The sequence below is a fragment of the Oncorhynchus clarkii genome, chromosome 31 (assembly GCF_045791955.1).
Source record: "Oncorhynchus clarkii lewisi isolate Uvic-CL-2024 chromosome 31, UVic_Ocla_1.0, whole genome shotgun sequence".
NCBI lineage: Eukaryota > Metazoa > Chordata > Actinopteri > Salmoniformes > Salmonidae > Oncorhynchus > Oncorhynchus clarkii.
Genome location: NC_092177.1, coordinates 39551733 through 39574673, shown reverse-complemented (window position 1 = coordinate 39574673; position 22941 = coordinate 39551733). Strand labels below are relative to the sequence as shown.

The following is a 22941-nucleotide window of genomic DNA, read 5'->3' as shown; positions in this document are numbered from 1 at the left end:
GACTGAGAGAAAAAACATCTAATGTGGGACATTTTAGATTGAGTAACATAATCTAAAAAGCACTATTCCTACCCTCATGATACACATCAAAAGTACATGACCCAAAGGGGCACCAGGATCTGAACCTGGGACCTCTTGATCTGCAGTCAGATGCTCTACCACTGAGCTATACCCCTCTGCTTAAAACTTTCTAAAGGTGGAAAAATTGTCTATTAAGGGACATTTCAGCTGGAGATCTTCATATCCGGATAAAGTACACTTTCTCATTGAAAAGATACCCATAAAGTATTTGATTTCAAGTTGACAACAGAATTTGAACCAGAGACCTCTTGATCTGAAGTCCATTGCACTTCCACCTCTGTTATGAACTCTTTGACTGAGAGAAAAAACATCTAATGTGGGACATTTTAGATTGAGTAACATAATCTAAAAAGCACTATTCCTACCCTCATGATACACATCAAAAGTACATGACCCAAAGGGGCACCAGGATCTGAACCTGGGACCTCTTGATCTGCAGTCAGATGCTCTACCACTGAGCTATACCCCCTCTGCTTAAAACTATCTAAAGGTTGAAAATTTGTCTAATAAGGGACATTTCAGCTGGAGATCGACATAACCTAATAAAGTACACTCTCTCTTTGAAAACATACCCATAAAGTATTTGATCTGATCTTTGATCTTGATCTGCAGTCTTTTCCACTTCCACCTCTGTTAGGAACTGTTCAACTGAGAGAAAAAACATCTAATGAGGGACACTTTCGATTGAATAACATAACCAAAAAAAGAGCACTCCCTCTCTCAAGATAGACTTAGAAAGTACTTGATATAAGGGGGTGCCAGAATTTGATGCTGAGATATTGTCTAAAAAGGGGACATTTCAGATGGTGATCTACATAACCTAATCAAAAACAATCTCTCATTGAAAACATACCCATAAAGTATTTGATTTCAAGTTGACAACAGGATTTGAACCAGAGACCTCTTGATCTGAAGTCTATTGCACTTCCACCTATGTTATGAACTCTCTGACTGAGAGAAAAAACATCTAATGAGGGACATTTTAGATTGAGTAACATAATCTAAAAAGGACTATTCCTACCCTCAAGATACACATCAAAAGTACATGACCCAAGGGGGCACCAGGATTTGAACCTGGGACCTCTTGATCTGCAGTCTTTTACACTTCCACCTCTGTTAGGAATTGTTCAACTGAGTGAAAAACCATCTAATGAGGGACACTTTCGATTGAATAACATAACCAAAAAAGGAGCACTCCCTCTCTCAAGATACACTTTGAAAGTACTTGATTTAAGGGGGCGCCAGGATTTGATCCTGAGAAATTGTCTAAAAAGGGGACATTTCAGATGGCGATCTACATAACCTAATCAAAAACAATCTCTCATTGAAAACATACCCATAAAGTTTTTGATTTCAAGTTGACAACAGGATTTGAACCAGAGACCTCTTGATCTGAAGTCCATCGCACTTCCACCTCTGTTATGAACTCTCTGACTGAGAGAAAAACCATCTATTGAGGGACATTTTAGATTGAGTAACATAATCTAAAAAGGACTATTCCTACCCTCATGATATACATCGAAAGTACATGACCCAAGGGGCACCAGGATCTGAACCTGGGACCTCTTGATCTGCAGTCAAATGCTCTACCACTGAGCTATACCCCCTCTGCTTAAAACTATCTAAAGGTTGAAAAATGTTCTAATAAGGGACATTTCAGCTGGAGATCGACATAACCTAATAAAGTACACTCTCTCTTTGAAAACATACCCATAAAGTATATGATCTGATCTTTGATCTTGATCTGCAGTCTTTTCCACTTCCACCTCTGTTAGGAACTGTTCAACTGAGAGAAAAACCATCTACTGAGGGACATTTTAGATTGAGTAACATAATCTAAAAATGACTATTCCTACCCTCATGATACACATCAAAAGTACATGATTCAAGGGGGCACCAGGATTTGAACCTGAGACCTCTTGATCTGCAGTCTTTTCCACTTCCACCTCTGTTAGGAACTGTTCAACTGAAAGAAAAAACATCTAATGAGGGACACTTTCGATTGAATAACATAACCAAAAAAGGAGCACTCCCTCTCTCAAGATACACTTAGAAAGTACTTGATTTAAGGGGGTGCCAGGATTTGATCCTGAGATATTGTCTAAAAAGGGGACATTTCAGATGGTGATCTACATAACCTAATCAAAAACAATCTCTCATTGAAAACATACCCATAAAGTATTTGATTTCAAGTTGACAAAAGGAGTTGAAACTGAGACCTCTTGATCTGAAGTATATTGCACTTCCACCTCTGTTATGAACTGTCTGACTGAGAGAACAACCATTTAATGAGGGACATTATAGATTGAGTAACATATCCTAAAAAGGAGCACTCTCTCTCTCTCAAGATACACTTAGAAAGTACTTGATTTCAGGGAGGTGCCAGGATTTGATGCTGAGAAATTGTTTATTGTCTATTGCAATTCCATCTCTGTTATGAACTCTCTGACTGAGAGAAAAACCATATTCTTGAGGGACATTTTAGATTGAGTAACGTAATCTAAAAAGGACAACTCCTACCCTCAAGATACACACCGAAAGTACATGACCCAAGGGGGCACCAGGATTTGATCCTGAGATATTGTCTAAAAAGGGGACATTTCAGATGGTGATCTACATAACCTAATCAAAAACAATCTCTCATTGAAAACATACCCATAAAGTATTTGATTTCAAGTTGACAAAATATGTTGAACCAGAGACCTCTTGATCTGAAGTCCATTGCACTTCCATCTCTGTTATGAAATCTCTGACCGAGAGAAAAAACATCAAATGTGGGACATTTTAGATTGAGTAACATAATCTAAAAAGGACTATTCCTACCCTCATGATACACATCAAAAGTACATGATTCAAGGGGGGACCAGGATTTGAACCTTAGACCTCCTGATCTGCAGTCTTGTCCACCTCCACCTCTGTTGGGAACTGTTCAACTGAGAGAAAAACCATCTAATGAGGGACACTTTCGATTGAATAACATAACCAAAAAAGGAGCACTCAAGGAGCACTATCAAGATACACTTAGAAAGTATTTGATTTAAGGGGGTGCCAGAATTTGATCCTGAGATATTGTCTAAAAAGGGGACATTTTAATTTTTATTTATTTTTTATTTCACCTTTATTTAACCAGGTAGGCAAGTTGAGAACAAGTTCTCATTTACAATTGCGACCTGGCCAAGATAAAGCAAAGCAGTTCGACACATACAACGACACAGAGTTACACATGGAGTAAAACAAACATACAGTCAATAATACAGTATAAACAAGTCTATATACGATGTGAGCAAATGAGGTGAGATAAGGGAGGTAAAGGCAAAAAGGCCATGGTGGCAAAGTAGATACAATATAGCAAGTAAAACACTGGAATGGTAGATTTGCAATGGGAGAATGTGCAAAGTAGAAATAAAAATAATGGGGGTGCAAAGGAGCAAAATAAATAAATACATTAAATACAGCAGGGAAAGAGGTAGTTGTTTGGGCTAAATTATAGGTGGGCTATGTACAGGTGCAGTAATCTGTGAGCTGCTCTGACAGTTGGTGCTTAAAGCTAGTGAGGGAGATAAGTGTTTCCAGTTTCAGAGATTTTTGTAGTTTGTTCCAGTCATTGGCAGCAGAGAACTGGAAGGAGAGGCGGCCAAAGAAAGAATTGGTTTTGGGGGTGACTAGAGAGATATACCTGCTGGAGCGTGTGCTACAGGTGGGAGATGCAATGGTGACCAGCGAGCTGAGATAAGGGGGGACTTTACCTAGCAGGGTCTTGTAGATGACATGGAGCCAGTGGGTTTGGCGACGAGTATGAAGCGAGGGCCAGCCAACGAGAGCGTACAGGTCGCAATGATGGGTAGTATATGGGGCTTTGGTGACAAAACGGATTGCACTGTGATAGACTGCATCCAATTTGTTGAGTAGGGTATTGGAGGCTATTTTGTAAATGACATCGCCAAAGTCGAGGATTGGTAGGATGGTCAGTTTTACAAGGGTATGTTTGGCAGCATGAGTGAAGGATGCTTTGTTGCGAAATAGGAAGCCAATTCTAGATTTAACTTTGGATTGGAGATGTTTGATATGGGTCTGGAAGGAGAGTTTACAGTCTAACCAGACACCTAAGTATTTGTAGTTGTCCACGTATTCTAAGTCAGAGCCGTCCAGAGTAGTAATGTTGGACAGGCGGGTAGGTACAGGTAGCGATCGGTTGAAGAGCATGCATTTAGTTTTACTTGTATTTAAGAGCAATTGGAGGCCACGGAAGGAGAGTTGTATGGCATTGAAGCTTGCCTGGAGGGTTGTTAACACAGTGTCCAAAGAAGGGCCAGAAGTATACAGAATGGTGTCGTCTGCGTAGAGGTGGATCAGAGACTCACCAGCAGCAAGAGCGACCTCATTGATGTATACAGAGAAGAGAGTCGGTCCAAGAATTGAACCCTGTGGCACCCCCATAGAGACTGCCAGAGGTCCGGACAGCAGACCCTCCGATTTGACACACTGAACTCTATCAGAGAAGTAGTTGGTGAACCAGGCGAGGCAATCATTTGAGAAACCAAGGCTGTCGAGTCTGCCGATGAGGATGTGGTGATTGACAGAGTCGAAAGCCTTGGCCAGATCAATGAATACGGCTGCACAGTAATGTTTCTTATCGATGGCGGTTAAGATATCATTTAGGACCTTGAGCGTGGCTGAGGTGCACCCATGACCAGATCTGAAACCAGATTGCATAGCAGAGAAGGTATGGTGAGATTCGAAATGGTCGGTAATCTGTTTGTTGACTTGGCTTTCGAAGACCTTAGAAAGGCATGGTAGGATAGATATAGGTCTGTAGCAGTTTGGGTCAAGAGTTTCCCCCCGTTTGAAGAGGGGGATGACCGCAGCTGCTTTCCAATCTTTGTGAATCTCAGACGACACGAAAGAGAGGTTGAACAGGCTAGTAATAGGGGTGGCAACAATTTTGGCAGATAATTTTAGAAAGAAAGGGTCCAGATTGTCTAGCCCGGCTGATTTGTAGGGGTCCAGATTTTGCAGCTCATTTAGAACATCAGCTGAGCAGATTTGGGAGAAGGAGAAATGGTGAAGGCTTGGGCGAGTTGTTGTGGGGGGTGCAGTGCTGTTGACCGGGGTAGGAGTAGCCAGGTGGAAAGCATGGCCAGCCGTAGAAAAATGCTTATTGAAATTCTCAATTATGGTGGATTTATCAGTGTTGACAGTGCTTCCTATCTTCAGTGCAGTGGGCAGCTGGGAGGAGGGGTTCTTATTCTCCATGGACTTTACAGTGTCCCAGAACCTTTTTGAGTTAGTGTTGCAGGAAGCAAATTTCTGCTTGAAAAAGCTAGCCTTGGCTTTTCTAACTGCCTGTGTATAATGGTTTCTAGCTTCCCTGAACAGCTGCATATCACGGGGGCTGTTCGATGCTAATGCAGAACGCCATAGGATGTTTTTTTGTTGGTTAAGGGCAGTCAGGTCTGGGGAGAACCAAGGGCTATATCTATTCCTGGTTCTAAATTTCTTGAATGGGGCATGTTTATTTAAGATGGTTAGGAAGGCATTTAAAAAAAATATCCAGGCATCCTCTACTGACGGGATGAGATCAAATATCCTTCCAGGATACCCCGGCCAGGTCGATTAGAAAGGCCTGCTCGCTGAAGTGTTTCAGGGAGCGTTTTACAGTGATGAGTGGAGGTCGTTTGACCGCTGACCCATTACGGATGCAGGCAATGAGGCAGTGATCGCTGAGATCTTGGTTGAAAACAGCAGAGGTGTATTTAGAGGGCAAGTTGGTTAGGATGATATCTATGAGGGTGCCCGTGTTTAAGGCTTTGGGGAGGTACCTGGTAGGTTCATTGATAATTTGTGTGAGGTTGAGGGCATCAAGTTTAGATTGTAGGATGGCTGGGGTGTTAAGCATGTTCCAGTTTAGGTCGCCTAGCAGCACAAGCTCTGAAGATAGATGGGGGGCAATCAGTTCACATATGGTGTCCAGAGCACAGCTGGGGGCAGAGGGTGGTCTATAGCAGGCGGCAACGGTGAGAGACTTGTTTTTAGAGAGGTAGATTTTTAAAAGTAGAAGTTCAAATTGTTTGGGTACAGACCTGGATAGTAGGACAGAACTCTGCAGGCTATCTTTGCAGTTGATTGCAACACCGCCCCCTTTGGCAGTTCTATCTTGTCTGAAAATGTTGTAGTTTGGAATTAAAATGTCTGAATTTTTGGTGGTCTTCCTAAGCCAGGATTCAGACACAGCTAGAACATCCGGGTTGGCAGAGTGTGCTAAAGCAGTGAATAGAACAAACTTAGGGAGGAGGCTTCTAATGTTAACATGCATGAAACCAAGGCTATTACGGTTACAGAAGTCGTCAAAAGAGAGCGCCTGGGGAACAGGAGTGGAGCTAGGCACTGCAGGGCCTGGATTCACCTCTACATCGCCAGATGAACAGAGTAGGAGTAGAATAAGGGTGCGGCTAAAAGCAATAAGAATTGGTCGTTTAGAACGTCTGGAACAGAGAGTAAAAGGAGGTTTCTGGGGCCGATAAAATAGCATCAAGGTATAATGTACAGACAAAGGTAAGGTAGGATGTGAATACAGTGGAGGTAAACCTAGGTATTGAGTGATGAAGAGAGAGATATTGTCTCTAGAAACATCATTGAAACCAGGAGATGTCATTGCATGTGTGGGTGGTGGAACTAATAGGTTGGATAAGGTATAATGAGCAGGACTAGAGGCTCTACAGTGAAATAAGCCAATAAACACTAACCAGAACAGCAATGGACAAGGCATATTGACATGAAGGAGAGGCATGCTCAGTCGAGTGATCAAAAGGGTCCAGTGAGTGGAGAGGTTGGTTGGGGGTCACGGCGATTTAGACAGCTAAATCGGTAGCAAGCTAGCATAGGAGCAAGCTAGCATAAGATGGAGGTCTGTTATTAGCCAACTCTTGCGTTCCGTCAGTAGATTAGTGGGTTTCCGTGTGGTAGAGGGGATGAATCCAAATCACACAACAACAGCAAAAATAAAAACAATAGATATAGTTATAGAGGCCCAACAAGAAAAATAAATAAATAAATAAAAATAAAATAAAAATTGTCCGATTGTCTATTCAGATAGCAGCCGATAACATAGCCAACGGCTAGCAGGCCGCAGATGGGCGCCCAGGCAACGTTGCGCCGGAGGAGCCAGCCGGACAGTTCCCTCGAGTAGACAACGTCGGCAGTCTAGCCGTGAAGGCCCGGTGGGTCTCCGCGTAGGCAGCAAAACGGGTCCGGATAGGTGACTGCAGCCCAGGAGTGATTGATGGAACTCTTCAGCTGGCTAGCTCCGGAACAATTGATGTTAGCTCCGGAATCGACGAAAGCCGATAGTCACACGGATAGCAGCTAGCTAGCTGCGAGATCCAGGCATGGACGTCCAGAGCCAGCGGCCGAAATCCAGGGACATGGAGAGAAAAATTGGTCCGATATGTTCCGCTCCGAGCCGCGCTGCGCTGCACCGCGCCATACAAAACTGGCGATAGATTCTCGAGCCAAAGGACAGCCGATGACCACAGTGGTCAGCTGAGTACCAACGATTAGCCAGTAAATAAGCTAACTAGCTTCTGAAATAGCCCCTGAACCAGCTTCAGAGTAGCTTCTGGACCAGCTTCTGGCTAGCTCCCGGCTAGCTTCTGGCTAATTTCTGGCTAGCCTCTCGGAGGATCACAGAACTGAGGTAAATAATACTTTTTTATATAAATATAAATTGGTGAAGCGGATTGCAGGAGAGTGTTCTGAAGATGAGTTTTTGGAAAATTAAAAATGTATGTGAAAAAAAAGTTGTAAATATATATATATACGGGACACGACAGGACGAGGACAAAAATATGTCTGAACTGCTATGCCATCTTGGGAGACCAATTCAGATGGTGATCTACATAACCTAATCAAAAACAATCTCTCATTGAAAACATACCCATAAAGTATTTGATTTCAAGTTGACAAAAGGAGTTGAAACTGAGACCTCTTGATCTGAAGTATATTGCACTTCCACCTCTGGTAGGAACTGTCTGACTGAGAGAACAACCATTTAATGAGGGACATTATAGATTGAGTAACATATCCTAAAAAGGAGCACTCTCTCTCTCAAGATACACTTAGAAAGTACTTGATTTCAAGGAGGCACCAGGATTTGATGCTGAGAAATTGTTAATTGTCTATTGCACTTCCATCTCTGTTATGAACTCTTTGACTGAGAGAAAAAATATCGAATGAGGGACATTTTAGATTGAGTAACGTAATCTAAGAAGGACTACTCATACCCTTAAGATACACACCGAAAGTACATGATTCAAGGGAACACCAGGATTTGAACCTGGGACCTCTTGATCTGCAGTCAAATGCTCTACCACTGAGCTTTCCCCCCTCTGCCTGAAACTACCTAAAGGAGGAAAAATGGTCTAATAAGGGACATTTCAGCTGGAGATCGACATAACCTAATAAAGTACACTCTCTCTTTGAAAACATACCCATAAAGTATTTGAACCTGAGACCTCTTGATCTGAAGTCTATTGCACTCTTTGACTGAGAGAAAAAACTTCTAATTAGGGATACTTTATATTGAGTAACATAATCTAAAAAGTAGCGCTCTCTCTCTCAAGATACACTTCGAATGTACTTGATTTCAAGGGGGAGCCAGGATTTGATCCTGAGAAATTGTCTAATAAGGGACATTTCAGATGGCGATCTACATAACATCATCAAGAACACTCTCTCTTTTAAAACATATCCATAAAGTATTTGATTACAAGTTGACAAAAGGATTTGAACATGAGACCTCTTGATCTGAAGTGTAATGCATCACCCATTCCTTTTTGAACTGTTCTACAACTGTTCTATACCACCTCTGTTAAAGACCGTCTGAAGTGGGATAAATGGTCTAACAACGACACTTTAGATGGCGAATTTCTATTGCATAATTAAGAACTCTTCCTCTTGGAAAACACACCTATAATGTATTGGATTTCAAGGGGATAGAAGGAATTGCACCTGAGACCTTTTGATCTGAAGTGTAACACTCTCCTCACTCTGTTTGGAACTGTTTGACTGAGAGAAAGAACATCTCAAGAGGGACATTTTAGATTGAGTAACTTCTCCCGAAAAAGGAGCACAACCTCTCTCAAGATACACTTATACCCTGACTAGACAGCTCGTGTGCGAGCTTTACAATTTTTTTTTTAGGAAATCCATATTATTCAATTATTGCACCCACACTGTTCGTGCCCGCCAATGAGCGTCTGCGTTGCCAAGGGCTAAAATAGAAGTCAGTTCTATTTCTGACGCAGATCTCGCCGCATGTTTTGCCGCTCCCATCTCCTCATTGGTTTATAGAAGCAGGTACCCTTGTCCCATCTCCTCATTGGTTATACCCACTTGGGAGACTGAAAGAAGAACGAGGTCGGTGGCAGTAATGCACCTAATTTATAAAAGTTGCCAATCGCAATATAAAGTCCAGAGAAGAAAAAGCCTGGAAGGAGGAGAGATGACTAGAAATGATTCGGTTTACCGTTTAATGTGTGGATTAATTGTCGGAGTAGAGGACCTTGTGCATTTCAGGTAAAATAACAACTCAATGTTTATATCCCAGGACAAATTAGCTAGCAACAGCAAGCTGGCTAAATAGGACAAGTTAGCTAGCAAGTGCAAGCTAGGTTGCTAAATTGCCATAAATGTTAAATGCTTTTCGACCTGTCCCCAAATGAATGTAATTGGTTCAGAGTATGTTTTGATATTTTAACCTGCATGTCGTGATTGCGTTTGGTGTGAGGGGGGATACATATTTATGCACAATGGCAGCCAGTTTGGGTTCCGTTTTAGAAAGTTCTTGATTTGAACCTTGGACCTCCTGATCTGCAGACAAATGCTCTACCACTGAGATATACCCCTTCTGCTAGAAAGTTTCTAAAGGCAGAAAAATAGTCTAATAAGGGACATTTTAAATGGAGTTATGTTGGCTGATAAAAAAAAGTGACCCTCTATGAAAACACAACTATAATGCATTGGATTTCAAGTGGATAGAAGGACTTGAACCTGGGACCTCTTGATCTGCAGTCAAATGCTCTACCACTGAGATTTACCCCCTCTGCTAGAAACTGTCTAAAGGTGGAAAAATAATCAATTAAGAGACATTTTAGATGGAGATCTACATAACGTAATAAAGAACACTCTCTCTATGAAAACAAACCCATAACGTATTTGATTTCAAAGGGACAAATGGATTTGAACCTGAGACCGCTTGATCTGAATTGTAACGCACCCTCTGCTTGGAACTGTCTGACAGAGACAAAAAAATCTAATAACAGACATTTTAGATATTGCCAAATAAATGAACTGTTAATAAAGACCTCTCCCTCTATGAAAACTCATCTATAATGTATTTGATATCAAGGGGATAGAAGGATTTGAACCTGAGATCTCTTGATCTGATGTGTAACGCACTTCCCCCTTTGTTAGAAACTGAGAGATAAAAACAGCAGAGACAAAAAACAGCTAATAAGGGAAAACCCCATGAAATGGACAAAAATGAATGGCAACATATTGGCATTGGACGAAACACATACACAATCGCAAATACCACTCAAATGGACGGCAGTTCATCCAAACCATATGGCAAGTGACATATGGCAAATGCCAAGTGTCACTCTACCGTAGATTTTCATATTGCAAATGGTCACAAAGTCAAGTCTCAAGGGTCAAATTTTGAAGAAAAAAAAAAAGAAAAAAAATTCAAGAAAAAGTGCTTTCTGGAACGTTATTTTTTATTTTTTTTGTCAATTATACCGTATGAACATACCTTTCTCTTATTTTATTGAGTTTGTCCATAAGGCCTATGTTTTGTGATTAAGAGTAACAGCACCTAATAAAGAACACTCCCTCTCTCAAATCACACTTATAAAGCATTTAATTTCAAGTTGGCAAGTTGGAATCTGGGACCTCTTGATTTGTAGTCAAATCCTCTATCACTGAGCTGTACCCCATCTGCCAGGAACTGGAGAGAATTACCGTCTAATAAGAGACATTTTAGATTAAGAGTAACAGCACCTAATAAGAAACACCCTCTCTCAAGATACACTTATAAAGCACATTACTTCAGGCGGGCTGCAGGATTTGAACTTGGAGTGCAAAAGGGTGCACTAGGATTTGAGTTATGACAGAGAAAGTCAAAAGTGTCTTTTCAAGCATCCTGTTGTTCAGTATTGTTCCACAAGAGGCCAGTAGACGGCTTGAAAATAAGTTATTTAGCCATTTTGCCACTAGGCCAATTCCTTCTATTGACAAACTATTGAGTATAAAATACCTTGACTACCCAAAGTAATATTGGTTGAATAATATGGTGTGTAATATGGTGTTTTTGTCAATGATGTGGGCGTGGTTATCTTTTTTATCCTTATTCACTGAATCTTTTGGTTACATTAGCAGAATCTAATGAGAATTTGTGATTCAACTAAAAAATGCATACCTAATCTGTAATTAATTGGTTATGGCCCAACACCACACCGTAATAAGATATTTTTCCCATTAATCATATCACAATCAACTTTTACCAGTTGAATGTGGACACAAATATACAATTGTTCTATATTACATTGTTTCTGAAATATTGTAAAGTAGGCAAATTAGTTAATCTATGTGCAAACCTGCATATCACGAAATAAAAATGTTCTGGACATTGGATGAAACCAATATATTTTGGTTTCATTTTGTTAAGACACCCCAGGTACGGATTTACACATAGCCAATTGTGGATAAATACTTTGAAATCTGTAAAATTCCAAAAAAGCTAGTAAAAAGCATATTTTGCAAATTTTGGGGGGAATAAATGTAATGTAACATTTTACGGGGACAATGTATCAACAATTCCTTGTGTATACATTTGGAGAATATGTCTAAGGATAACCACACAACATTTGTTGAATGCAGATGCTTCTGAGGCTACTTATACTAAGCTAACACATGGAATTGTTTTAAGATGGTCATACCATATCTCATTTAGCTATTTGATTTTGAGTTTTAGGACCCCTGTAGGTATAAAAAATGTATTGTATGTAAAAATGATTTGATAAAATATTGAATTTGGTCTTTACTATTGTAGCCCATAGAAACGCTTTTTTCTATTGTCTAGTTTTTCTACATCTAGGAGATATACGAAAGCTCTTCAACACTTACAGTGCCTTCCATAATTATTGTGTCAATTAATTTTCTACAATTATCTTGGCTCTATACTCCAAAAGTTTTGAAATCAAACAAGGACAAAGATGTTAAAGGGTAGATCGTCAAGCTTTAAATTGAGGGTATTTTCATCCATATTGGGTGAACCGTTTAGAAATTACAGCACTTTTTGTACACAGTCCTCCCATTTTAGGGTAGAAAAAGTATTGGGACAAATTCACTTATGTGTATTAAAGTAGTAAAAAGTTAAGTATTTGATCCCATATTCATAGCACACAATGACTACAATAATCTTGTGATTCTACAAAATTGTTGGATGCATTTGCTGTTTGCTTTGGTTGTGTTTCAGATTATTTTGTGCCCAGTAGAAATGAATAGTAAATATTGCATTGTGTCATTTTGGAGTCAGTTTTACAGTAAATAAGAATATAATATGTTTCTAAACACTTCTAATCATGGATGCCTCCATGATTACGGATAATCGTGAATTAACCGTGAATAGTGATTAGTGATAGTTACAGATGCACAAATATCATACCCCCAAGACATGCTAACATCTCACAAATACAATAACATGGGAGGTCAGCATTTTTGGGGGGGGTGTATAATATTTGTGCGGCTGTAACTTGATGTGGTCATTGCATGTTATGAATATGGGACCAAATACTTAACCTTTTACTACTTGAATACACATATAAGTAACTTTTTCCAAATACTTTTGCTCACCTAAAATGAAGGGACTATGTACAAAAAGTGCTGCAATATCTAAACAGTGCACCCAATATGGATGAAAATACCCTCAAATTAAAGGTAACAGTCTGCAGTTTAACCTCAGTCAGTCAATGTTTGATTTCAAATCCCACATTTTGGAGTATCGAGTCAATAGAATAAAAAATGGTGCGCACTGTATTTACCCCCCTTTTTTTTCGGCACCAAACTACTTCCATAAATAGTTTTTCCAGGTACCAGGTTACCTTCAGACGAGAACATTGTGGGGTCATATTAATTTTGTAGGCTAAACCATTTGAACACTACAGACAGAGGTTCGCACATGGACGTTACCGACTTCAGACGAGTCTTGTGTGTTTTGTAGGCCAAACCATTCGAACACAGGACACCACAGACGTTTTCGTGAGATTTTTGGGATGTCTCGTGGTCTGACAAACAGCTCTGTAACTCTGCCACTTTCCACCACACATACGGAAGGCCGACATGGGCGGATCCAGTGGATTAAGACGCATCCCATACCGACAGGCCTGTCTCTATCTTAAACAGACTGATTTTTGGGATGTCTCGTGGTCTGACAAACAGCTCTGTAACTCTGCCACTTTCCACCACACATACGGAAGGCCGACATGGGCGGATGCAGTGGTCTAAGACGCATCCCATACCGACAGGCCTGTCTCTATCTTAGACAGACACATTTTTGAAGGGGATGTTGAAGGGGGTGCATCAATTTCATCCCCCTATTTAAAAGTGGTTACAATTCATGACATTCTGATGACGGTAGTATGATATTCAAACGAAAATATACATTATCATCAACTTTTTTTAAACGTTTGTGCCCAGTGGGTGTTTTTTTTTTCAAGGTGTAACTTCATTACATCCAGCTGTTTTTATCTACATAAGACAGTTCAACGGAAATGTACCGTTGCAGGCAATTGTCGCGTCTAATTTCTATGCAACTTTTTAAATGTTGACAAAAAATATCACTGGACAAGTTCATGGAAACAGAGCTACTGGTGCGATTCATATTGTGGTGTGAGCAAGTTGATTCGTTCCCAGTGTCGTGAATTCATTGATGCTAAGGGAAGCCATGCTTCCCCAAAAAATTGACCAAGAAACAAACATACAAAATAAATCATCTTTCATCGCTCTGTATTTCATCAATAAAAAGGCTGAATGTAACCTCGCCGGAGAAAGCATCAGAACGAATGAAACAGCGCCCCTGTGTCTCAGTATGTGTAGCCCATCTATCTGATGCCGTCTAGTCAAAAAGAGTTTAACATTGCCTTGAATGCAAGGGAAGCCAGTGAGCATTTGACCTCCCATGATGAAAAACGATATAAAATAATAACTAATCAGCGTTGAGCTAAACTTAGTGAGCTCAGCTGTAAATGGTCCTGGCACGCCGAAAAAAGGGTCAAGGGAAGCCAGTTTGGATTTGGCTTCACACCAATCACATCACATCAGAAGCCAAATGTCATTGACAGAAAGGAACAATATTGTTGCATCTCATTTTGTCGTTGTCCGGTGGCTAGCTTGCGATTACCTAAATTAATCATGGACGGAGATAGGGATTTAGACTTGTGGTTTTACTTAATTCTCTGTACTGGCCAATGATTATAACAGCGATTCTGATCCAACCAAAAATTCATACATTGTGCCCCTGGCCTGAGAGGATGGAAGTTCAACATGTAGCTAGATGTAGTAGGTTAATGTTAACTAGCTGGCCTGGCACATTTTTGAAAATGAAAAGAAGTTAGGCTAGCGATCAAGCATTTTAGCCAGGTACGTTAGGACAACAAAAACTAAAAGTGTGTACTGTACGACAGTCATAGACCGTTTAGGCAACATGAAAGAGGAGGATGGCATTGGCGTTTCTCTGCAAGTAGGGTGAGGTAACATGTTTTTTCTACTTGCACGCAACACACACACACACAGAGAAATCAGAACCATGGACAGCCACATCATATTTATTTTACGTTCAATGGACTAAATAGTTTTTGATATCTTTTAGTTGTCACTGTATTAGACTAAGCATAGGTGATTAGATGATGTTGAAGCGTTGAAGTTGAAATGGTGCTGGAGTAGTGGAGGCAGCGCAACAGGTGCAGACTAAAAGTGGAATGCTTACTTACGGGCCCTTCCCAACAAGGGAAAGCCGCCATTGTAAATAAGAATTTGTTCTTAACTGACTTGCCTAGTTAAATAAAATAAAAAAATGTTTTTTAAATAATAGAAAAGTAATAACACGAGGAATAAATACACAATGAGTAAAGATAACGTGGCTATATAGACAGGGTACCAGTACCGAGTCTATATGCGGAGGTACTATGTAATTGAGGTAGATATGTACATGAAGGTAGGGATAAAGTGAATAGGCAACAGGATAGATAGTAAACTGCAGCAGCAGTGTATGTGATGAGAGTCAAAAGAGTTGTCAATGGGTCTGGATAGCTATTGGTTATTTAACTATTTAATCAACTATTTATCAGTCTTATGGCTTGGGGGGTAGAAGCTGTGCCCCTGCCGAATCTTTTCAGCCTTCTGTGAGGGAAGAGGTGTTTATTTTTCGTGTTTAGCTCACATAAAACAATAAACAATTATGCATTAAGATGTCTGTATAGAATAAACGTAACAAAAACAGATGTAGACATTAATAAATGCATTTCTATAGCTTCCAAAATAGTATTTTTTACAACGGTGTGGAAGTGCCAAGATGGAGGCACGGTGACTTCATCCCAGCGCCCCCATCAGTTATCTAGTGTACATATAAATCATTGGTAGCTGCAAGTGCATTGCCGCGGGTTTGCAGCATACAACCGAAAGAGCACTGAAGGAGAGGGAGACTACCTAAACAGCAAGTCAAGACAAAAAAAACGGCATTATCTGGTTTTCACGGTCAGGTGCTGAGGCTGAAGCCTGGTGATTTCCCCGTTTTGTTCAAGCTTTTTTGTTCATATATTTTAACACTGAGCAGCTTTGCAAATGGCAAGTCCCGCTGCAGATATAGGACAACCACACCAGCGACACCTCCTCTCCGAATCGGCCTCCGAGCCCGCGTTTCTAGAAGCGCAGAAATGGATTGAGGTGAGTCACTGTCCTTATCAAACTCTTACGGTTACGTTATTGCATTGCATAATGCGTTTTAGAGACTTGTAATTTGGCTAAAAGTCCCTTCCCGTTATCATACTATCATTTCACAAAGGCACGGGTAAACCAGGCTAACCGGGTTTATTGCCTAGTCACCTGTTGAAAAAGTGACGCAAATTCGACATCCCACTTGCCTTGCGAACAGTAGCCTCTGCTGTGGAGCGTGTTTGGTCGAAAACAATGAATGCATCATGTGGAATGGCTTTTTGGGTCATTGCGAGCTTGGCGGACAGTAATCGCACAAACTGTTTTTTGTTCGGTGAGAATTTAAAGCATGGCATTCACTGGCCGCATTATGGTGTCTCATTGTTCTATTCAACACAGTTTTTGGTTGTTGTGATGTGAACAAAGCTTGGTAAACTACGCCTATGTTAAATACTTTTGAGGCATTCGTTTTTATACTGGACACTTACTGTATGTTTAATTACTTACTGTACTTACTGAATTACCCACCCACCCACCCAATCTCTCTCTCTCTCTCTCTCTCTCTCTCTCGCTCTCTCTCACACACACACACGCACACACGCACACACACACGCGCACACACACATCGTATCACCTTGTCTCACAGGAAAGGACTAGGCCTACTGCCAATCTTTTGTAATAAATCAATTGCTTTCACCTTCATATGAGCCTCTTTTCAACAGACATTTACTTCATCAGAAGATTTACATTCCAAATGTATGGATTTGAGCTTACTTCATGGCACCATTATCATTACAATCACTATACCCTAGAGGGGCCAAATTGTATGGTAACCTACTTTCTCATTTGACTGAGAATGGGTCACACAGTTGAATGAGAGGAGGGCATAAACAACAGTTGGGTAGGTTGTTGTTCTCTGTCCCCACAAGGGGACTGCTCTCATTACCCACACACACCTGCTGTCTGTCACTGGGTTTCCTTGAGGGGCTTGAGAGTTAATGCAGGTCATTGGAAGCAAATAAAAGCCAAACGTACTGATATCAGGTGAATGACGAAGGTTTCATTTTTCTGTTTCATTTCTCAGCCATGAGTTATATTTCTTAGCCATGTTTGTGTAGCTGAGTGTTAGGCCTTGGGTTAGCTCTCACAGTAACACTTTACATTACGGTATACTTGCAGGCACACAATCCCAACCTATGTTCTATGACTGTTTACTACAGATTTATAAACTTGATATAAACTAATATGCTAATGAACAGGCCTATAGTTATAACATAATTGTCCTTTTAAGCATGCCTTAATGTAAAGTGTCAGCCCTCTGATTGAAGCCTACCAATTTTACATTTTGCCTATCCAGACCCCTTTCCCCTTTTCCACATTTCATCACGCTACAGCCTTACTCCACAATTTATTCAATTATATATTTTTTCCTCATCAATCGACACACAATATCCCAAAATGTCAAAGCGAAAACAGGTTTTAATAAAAACAGAAATACCTTATTTACGTAAGTATTCAGACACTTTGCTATGAGATTCAAAATTGAGCTCAGGTGCATCCTGTTTCCATTGATCACACTTGATATGTTTCTACAACTTGATTGGAGTCCACCTGTGGTACATTTAATTGATAGGACATGATTTGTAAAGACACACCTGTCTATATAAGTTCCCACAGTTGACAGTGCATGTCAGAGTAAAAACCAAGTCATGAGGTCGAAGGAATTGTCCGTAGAGCTCCAAGACAAAATTGTGTCGAGGCACAGATCTGGGGAAGGGTAACAAACAAATATCTGCAGCATTGAAGGTCCCCAAGAAGACAGCGGCTTCCGTCATTCTTAAATGGAAGAAGTTTGGAACCACCAAAACTCTTCCTAGAGCTGGCCGCCCGGCCAAACTGAGCAATCAGGAAAGAAGGGCCTTGGTCAAAGAGGTGACCAAGAACCCGATGGTCACTCTGACAGAGTTCCAGAGTTCCTCTGTATGACTCCATCAATCAGGCCTTTATGGTAGAGTGGTCAGACGGAAGCCCCTCTCTAGTAAAAGGCACATGACAGCCCGCCTTGGCACTTTAAGCCACCTTAAAGACCATGAGAAACAAAATTGTCTGGTGCCTGACAAAGAAGATTCTTTGGTCTTATGAAACCAAGATTGAGCTCTTTGGCCTGAATGCCAAGCGTCACGTTTGGAGAAACCTGGCACAATCTCTAAGGTAGGGGATGTGGGGATGTTTTCCAGCAGCAGGGACTGAGATACTAGTCAGGATCGAGGGAAAGATTAACGGAGCAACGTACAGAGAGATCCTTAATGAAAACTGTTTCAGAGAGCTCTGGACCTCAGACTGGGGTGAATGTTCACCTTCCAAAAGGACAACGAGCTTAAGCACACAGCCAAGACAACACAGGAGTGGTTTCAGGGCTTCAGTCTCTGAATTTCCTTGAGTGGCCCAGCCAGAGCCTGATCGAACATCTCTGGAGAGACCTGAAAATAGCTGTACAGCGACGCTCTCCATCCAACCTGACAGAGGTTGAGAGGATCTGCAGAGAATAATGGGTGAAACTCCTTAAATACAGGTGTGCCTCGGTTGAAGAGCATGCATACAGGTGTGCCTCAGCAATCGGTTGAAGAGCATGCATTTGGTTTTACTAGCATTTAAGAGCAGTTAGAGGACACAGAAGGAGTGTTGTGTGGCATTAAGAAGTGTCCAAAGAATGGTCAGATGTATACAGAAGGATGTCGTCTGCGTAGAGCTGGATCAGAGAATCACCAGCAACAAGAGCGACATCAATGATAAATATGGAGAAAAGAGTTGGCCCTAGAATTGAACCCTTTGGCACCCCCATGAGACTGCCAGAGGTCCGGACAACAGGCCCTCCGATTTGATACACTGAACTCGATCTGAGAAGTAGTTGGTGAACCAGGCGAGGCAGTCATTTGAGAAACCAAGGCTGTTGAGTCTGCCGATAAGAATGTGGAGATTGACAGAGTCGAAAGCAGTGATTGATGAGATCCTGGTTGAAGACAGCAGAAGTGTATTTATAGGGCAAGTTGGTCAGGATGCTATCTATGAGGGTGTCCATGTTTACGGATTTAGGGTTGTACCTGGTAGGTTCCTTGATAATTTGTGTAAGATTGAGGGCATCTATCTTAGGTTGTAGGACGGCCTGGGTGTTAAGCATATCTCAGTTTAGGTCACCTCGCAGTACGAACTCTGAAGATAGATGGAGGGCAATCAATTCTCATATGGAGTCCAGGGCACAGTCGGGGGCTGAGGCGGATCTATAAAAAGTGGCAACAGTGAGAGACTTCTTTCTGGAAAGGTGGATTTTTAAAAGCAGAACTGTTTGGGCACAGACCTGGATAGTATGACTGAAGTCTGCAGGCTATCTCTGCAGTAGATTGCAACTCCGCCCCCTTTGGCAGTTCTATCTTGATGGAATATGTTGTATTTGGGAATGGATATTTCAGAATTTTTGGTGGTCTTCCTAAGCCAGGATTCAGACACGGCTAGGACATCAGGGTTGGCGGAGTGTGCTAAAGCAGTGAATAAGACAAACTTATGGAGGAGGCTTCTGATGTTAACATGCATGAAACCAAGGCTTTTACGGTTACAGAAATCAACAAATGAGAGCACCTGGGGAATAGGTGTAGTAATGGGGGCTACAGGGCCTGTGTTAACCTCTACATCACCAGAGGAACAGAGGAAGAGTAGGATAAGGGTATGGGTATGGCTAAAGGCTATAAGATCTGGTCGTCTAGTGCATTGGCAACAGAGAATAAAAGGAGCAGATTTCTGGGCGTGGTAGAATTCAGGGCATAATGTACAGACAAGGGTATGGTAGGATGTGAGTACAGGGGAGGTAAACCTATGCATTGAGTGACGATGAAAGAGGTTGCATCTCTGGAGGCACCAGTTAAGCCAGGTGAGGTCTCCGCATGTGTGAGGGGTGGGACAAAAGAGCTATCTAAGGCATGCTGAGCAAGACTGGGGGCTCTACAGTGAAATAAAACAATAAGAACTAACCAAAACAAGCATTAGACAATGCATATTGACATTAGAGAGAGGCATTATGCAATCACAGGTGTTGATCAGGAGAGTTAAGACAACAATGGGTAAATGGCAGAGAGGGTCAGTTAGGTACACACAGGAACTGAGTTCAAGGCTGGGGCCGACAGATCAACACAATGAGGTACTGTGTTAGTGAACAATCCAGCAGGCATCAGCTGTGTAGCCGAGTAATCATATGGTCCATTGAGCAGCAATTGGTGAGTCAGGGAGACTTTCAGTAGTCGCTACTACGCTAGGCGAGCGGGAGACACGTCGTTCAGAAGCTAGCGGGCCAGGGCTAGCAGATGGGTCTTCGGCGACATCGCAACGGAAAAGCCTGTTGAAACCACATCAGACGATTACGTCGGCAGACCAGTTGTGATGGATCGGCGGGGCTCCGTTTCGACAGTAAAAGATCCAGGCGAATTGGCAAAAAAAGATGTTGTAGACCAGGAATTAGCTGGTATTCTTCGTCGGCTAGCCGGGAGATGGGCCTAGCTCGAGGCTAGCTCATGGCTAACTGGTGCTTGCTTTGTTAGCCAACAATAGCCACTCGGTTGCAGCTAGCTAGCTGCGATGATCCGGTGTAATGATCCAGAGCGGAAGGAATCTGGTGATGTGGTAGAGAAAAGCAGTCCAATATGCTCTGGGTTGATATCGCGCTGTGCAGACTGGCAGGTATTGACCGAACTAAAGCTGGCTAGTGTCCGAGCTAGAAGTGAAGACAGCTAGCAGTGACTTACAATGACTAATAGCTAGTAGCTAGTTCGCTGGCTAGCTTCTGATGGAGGTTCCAGTTATAAGGTATAAAAATAGCAGATCCGTACCACATTGGGTGAGGCGGGTTGCAGGAAAGTATATTTAGTTCGTAGATGGAAAGTGAGAATAAAATATATACGGGAAAAAAACGAAGAAACAGACTATTTACTATTTACACAGGACAAGACAAACACACGTCCGACGGCTACGCCATCTTGGTTATTTGGTGCAAATATCCTTATATTGCATTACATCCTTATATTTCACTGTGATGTCTTACGTGGGTCTTGAACCTCTCTATTTGTGCAATTTCTACCGAGAGTGCCGTAAAAATAAATACTTTACCTAAGAGTATAATCATACTTCCCATTAATTGATTGTGATTTTTTCAGATCTTTTTAGATCCATTTGAACACAGCCATTATGACTTAACAACCATTCCTGGACCGGACTCTAAAAGCAAGCCACCGAAGGACAATACCAAAAGACATTATCTATTGATTTTGTTTACTTGTAGCAGAGTCTGCATTTTGTGGTGCTAATTTTATAAAATAGTTTACATTTTAAAGAATGGCTTGATGTGTCAATTTTTGTTTGGTATATCAGTTCATAAATCCAGTACAATGGTATTGGGACGTCAATATATTTTACATTGTCGTAAATCATTGTGCTATTATCACAAATTGAGACACAGATTTAAATGGTACCACCATCCCAGCAAACTTTCTTGACATTTTTCAACCAGGAAGGAAAGTCTAGTTTCCTGTAAGACATGAAATTCTTCCATCAAGCATAACAATAATTGTGGACTTTGTTTTGAACCATGAGTGGGGGGGGGGGGGGGGTTCTTCCTCCTATTCAACAGCAGGAGTCCTTTAAGGTTTGTTCCCAGAATAGGCCTTTCATCAAAGCAAAGTGACCTGCCTCCTTCTCTGGGTACAAAAACAAAGGCACACATCAAGTTAGTGTTGAGGCGCGTACAAGTTGCTGAGCAGGGGACACGGAATCCTAAAAAACTGAATCAGTCGTCACTGTATTTACTTCCTATTCAACAGTGTAGGGTCATCATCATCGTACAGTAGTTATAATTGGTCAATTGTTGTCTTTATATCTGGAGACAGACAGACAGACAGACAGACAGACAGACAGACAGACAGACAGACAGAGACAGACAGACAGTGAGTATAGTCAAACAGATGGGAAGATAGAAGGATGGATAGAGTGATACGTGGAGCAATCTCTCAGTAGCGTGTATGATTTTATTTGGGGCGTTAAAAAGACTGAGATGGCCTCCTAGTTTACTGAGCTAAGGCTCATGGGAGCTGGACTCTTTCTGGACTGTCAAGGGAGGCCCTGGAACTTGACAGTGTGTCTCTGTCTGCAGTGGGGCAAAGACACACACACACACACACACACACACACACACACACACACACACACACACACACACACACACACACACACACACACACACTGAAGTAACCTGCACAGTGTGTCATTCATTACCTGCAACAGAACACATATTCACTCACACTTACTGTACAATCCAATTAGAGAAGCCCTATCTATATTCCTATGGAGTTTGGGTGACATTTGAATGGGAAATGAGGTGTCCCCTTCACTGTTGCTCTTCGACGCAGAGCGTTCACTGTGATATGATATTGACATACACACACATCCATTTCTACATAAGGACTGGTTCCAGTGCAATTCCAACAAATGGTCTTGTTAGCATTAGAGGCTAAAGTTCAGGCAGTATTATCTCAACAGGCTTCTTGCATGCCTAACTTCAAGTTCAACTCCGAGTGTAATTGCTATTTCGCTTATCATCTTAGACACTTCTATCAATGAGCCCTTGATTCACAACATGTATTTCCTTCTTGTCACGCCACTCTTTCCCCCCTCACCATTGGAGATCCAAGGACCCATTTCATTGAAATTAGCTTTTTAGGCTCAACCCAACTCAGTTGCACTGGGGGGGAACTGTTCTTTTGGTAGAAATTCTGTAAGGGTGAGATACCCAAATTGGTCTAGATGAGCAGAAATGATGACCGCCCCTCTATGAAT

General features: G+C 41.5%; 1 protein-coding gene and 4 non-coding genes across 9 annotated transcripts in view; 1 reads left to right on the top strand and 4 right to left on the bottom strand.

Moving 5' to 3' along the window:
• Positions 1–104: 104 nt before the first annotated feature.
• On the bottom strand, positions 105–176 carry trnac-gca (transfer RNA cysteine (anticodon GCA)). Its single transcript has one exon. It is a non-coding gene; the product is annotated as a tRNA-Cys (tRNA).
• A 302-nt stretch (positions 177–478) lies between these two features.
• Positions 479–550, bottom strand: trnac-gca (transfer RNA cysteine (anticodon GCA)). Its single transcript has one exon. It is a non-coding gene; the product is annotated as a tRNA-Cys (tRNA).
• A 1066-nt stretch (positions 551–1616) lies between these two features.
• trnac-gca (transfer RNA cysteine (anticodon GCA)) lies at positions 1617–1688 on the bottom strand. Its single transcript has one exon. It is a non-coding gene; the product is annotated as a tRNA-Cys (tRNA).
• A 6704-nt stretch (positions 1689–8392) lies between these two features.
• Positions 8393–8464, bottom strand: trnac-gca (transfer RNA cysteine (anticodon GCA)). Its single transcript has one exon. It is a non-coding gene; the product is annotated as a tRNA-Cys (tRNA).
• Positions 8465–15810: 7346 nt separating this feature from the next.
• The window catches only part of LOC139390520 (LIM and calponin homology domains-containing protein 1-like), a 153139-nt gene continuing 146008 nt past the window's right edge, over positions 15811–22941 (top strand). For 3 of the 5 annotated variants that reach the window (XM_071137681.1, XM_071137680.1, XM_071137679.1), the window contains exon 1: positions 15830–16080. In XM_071137681.1, coding sequence (XP_070993782.1) covers positions 15979–16080 — 102 coding nt within the window. In that variant the 5' untranslated portion in view covers positions 15830–15978. Of the gene's footprint in view, positions 16081–22941 lie in introns of all 5 variants that reach the window. The other 2 variants (XM_071137684.1, XM_071137685.1) reach the window with 1 other exon arrangement.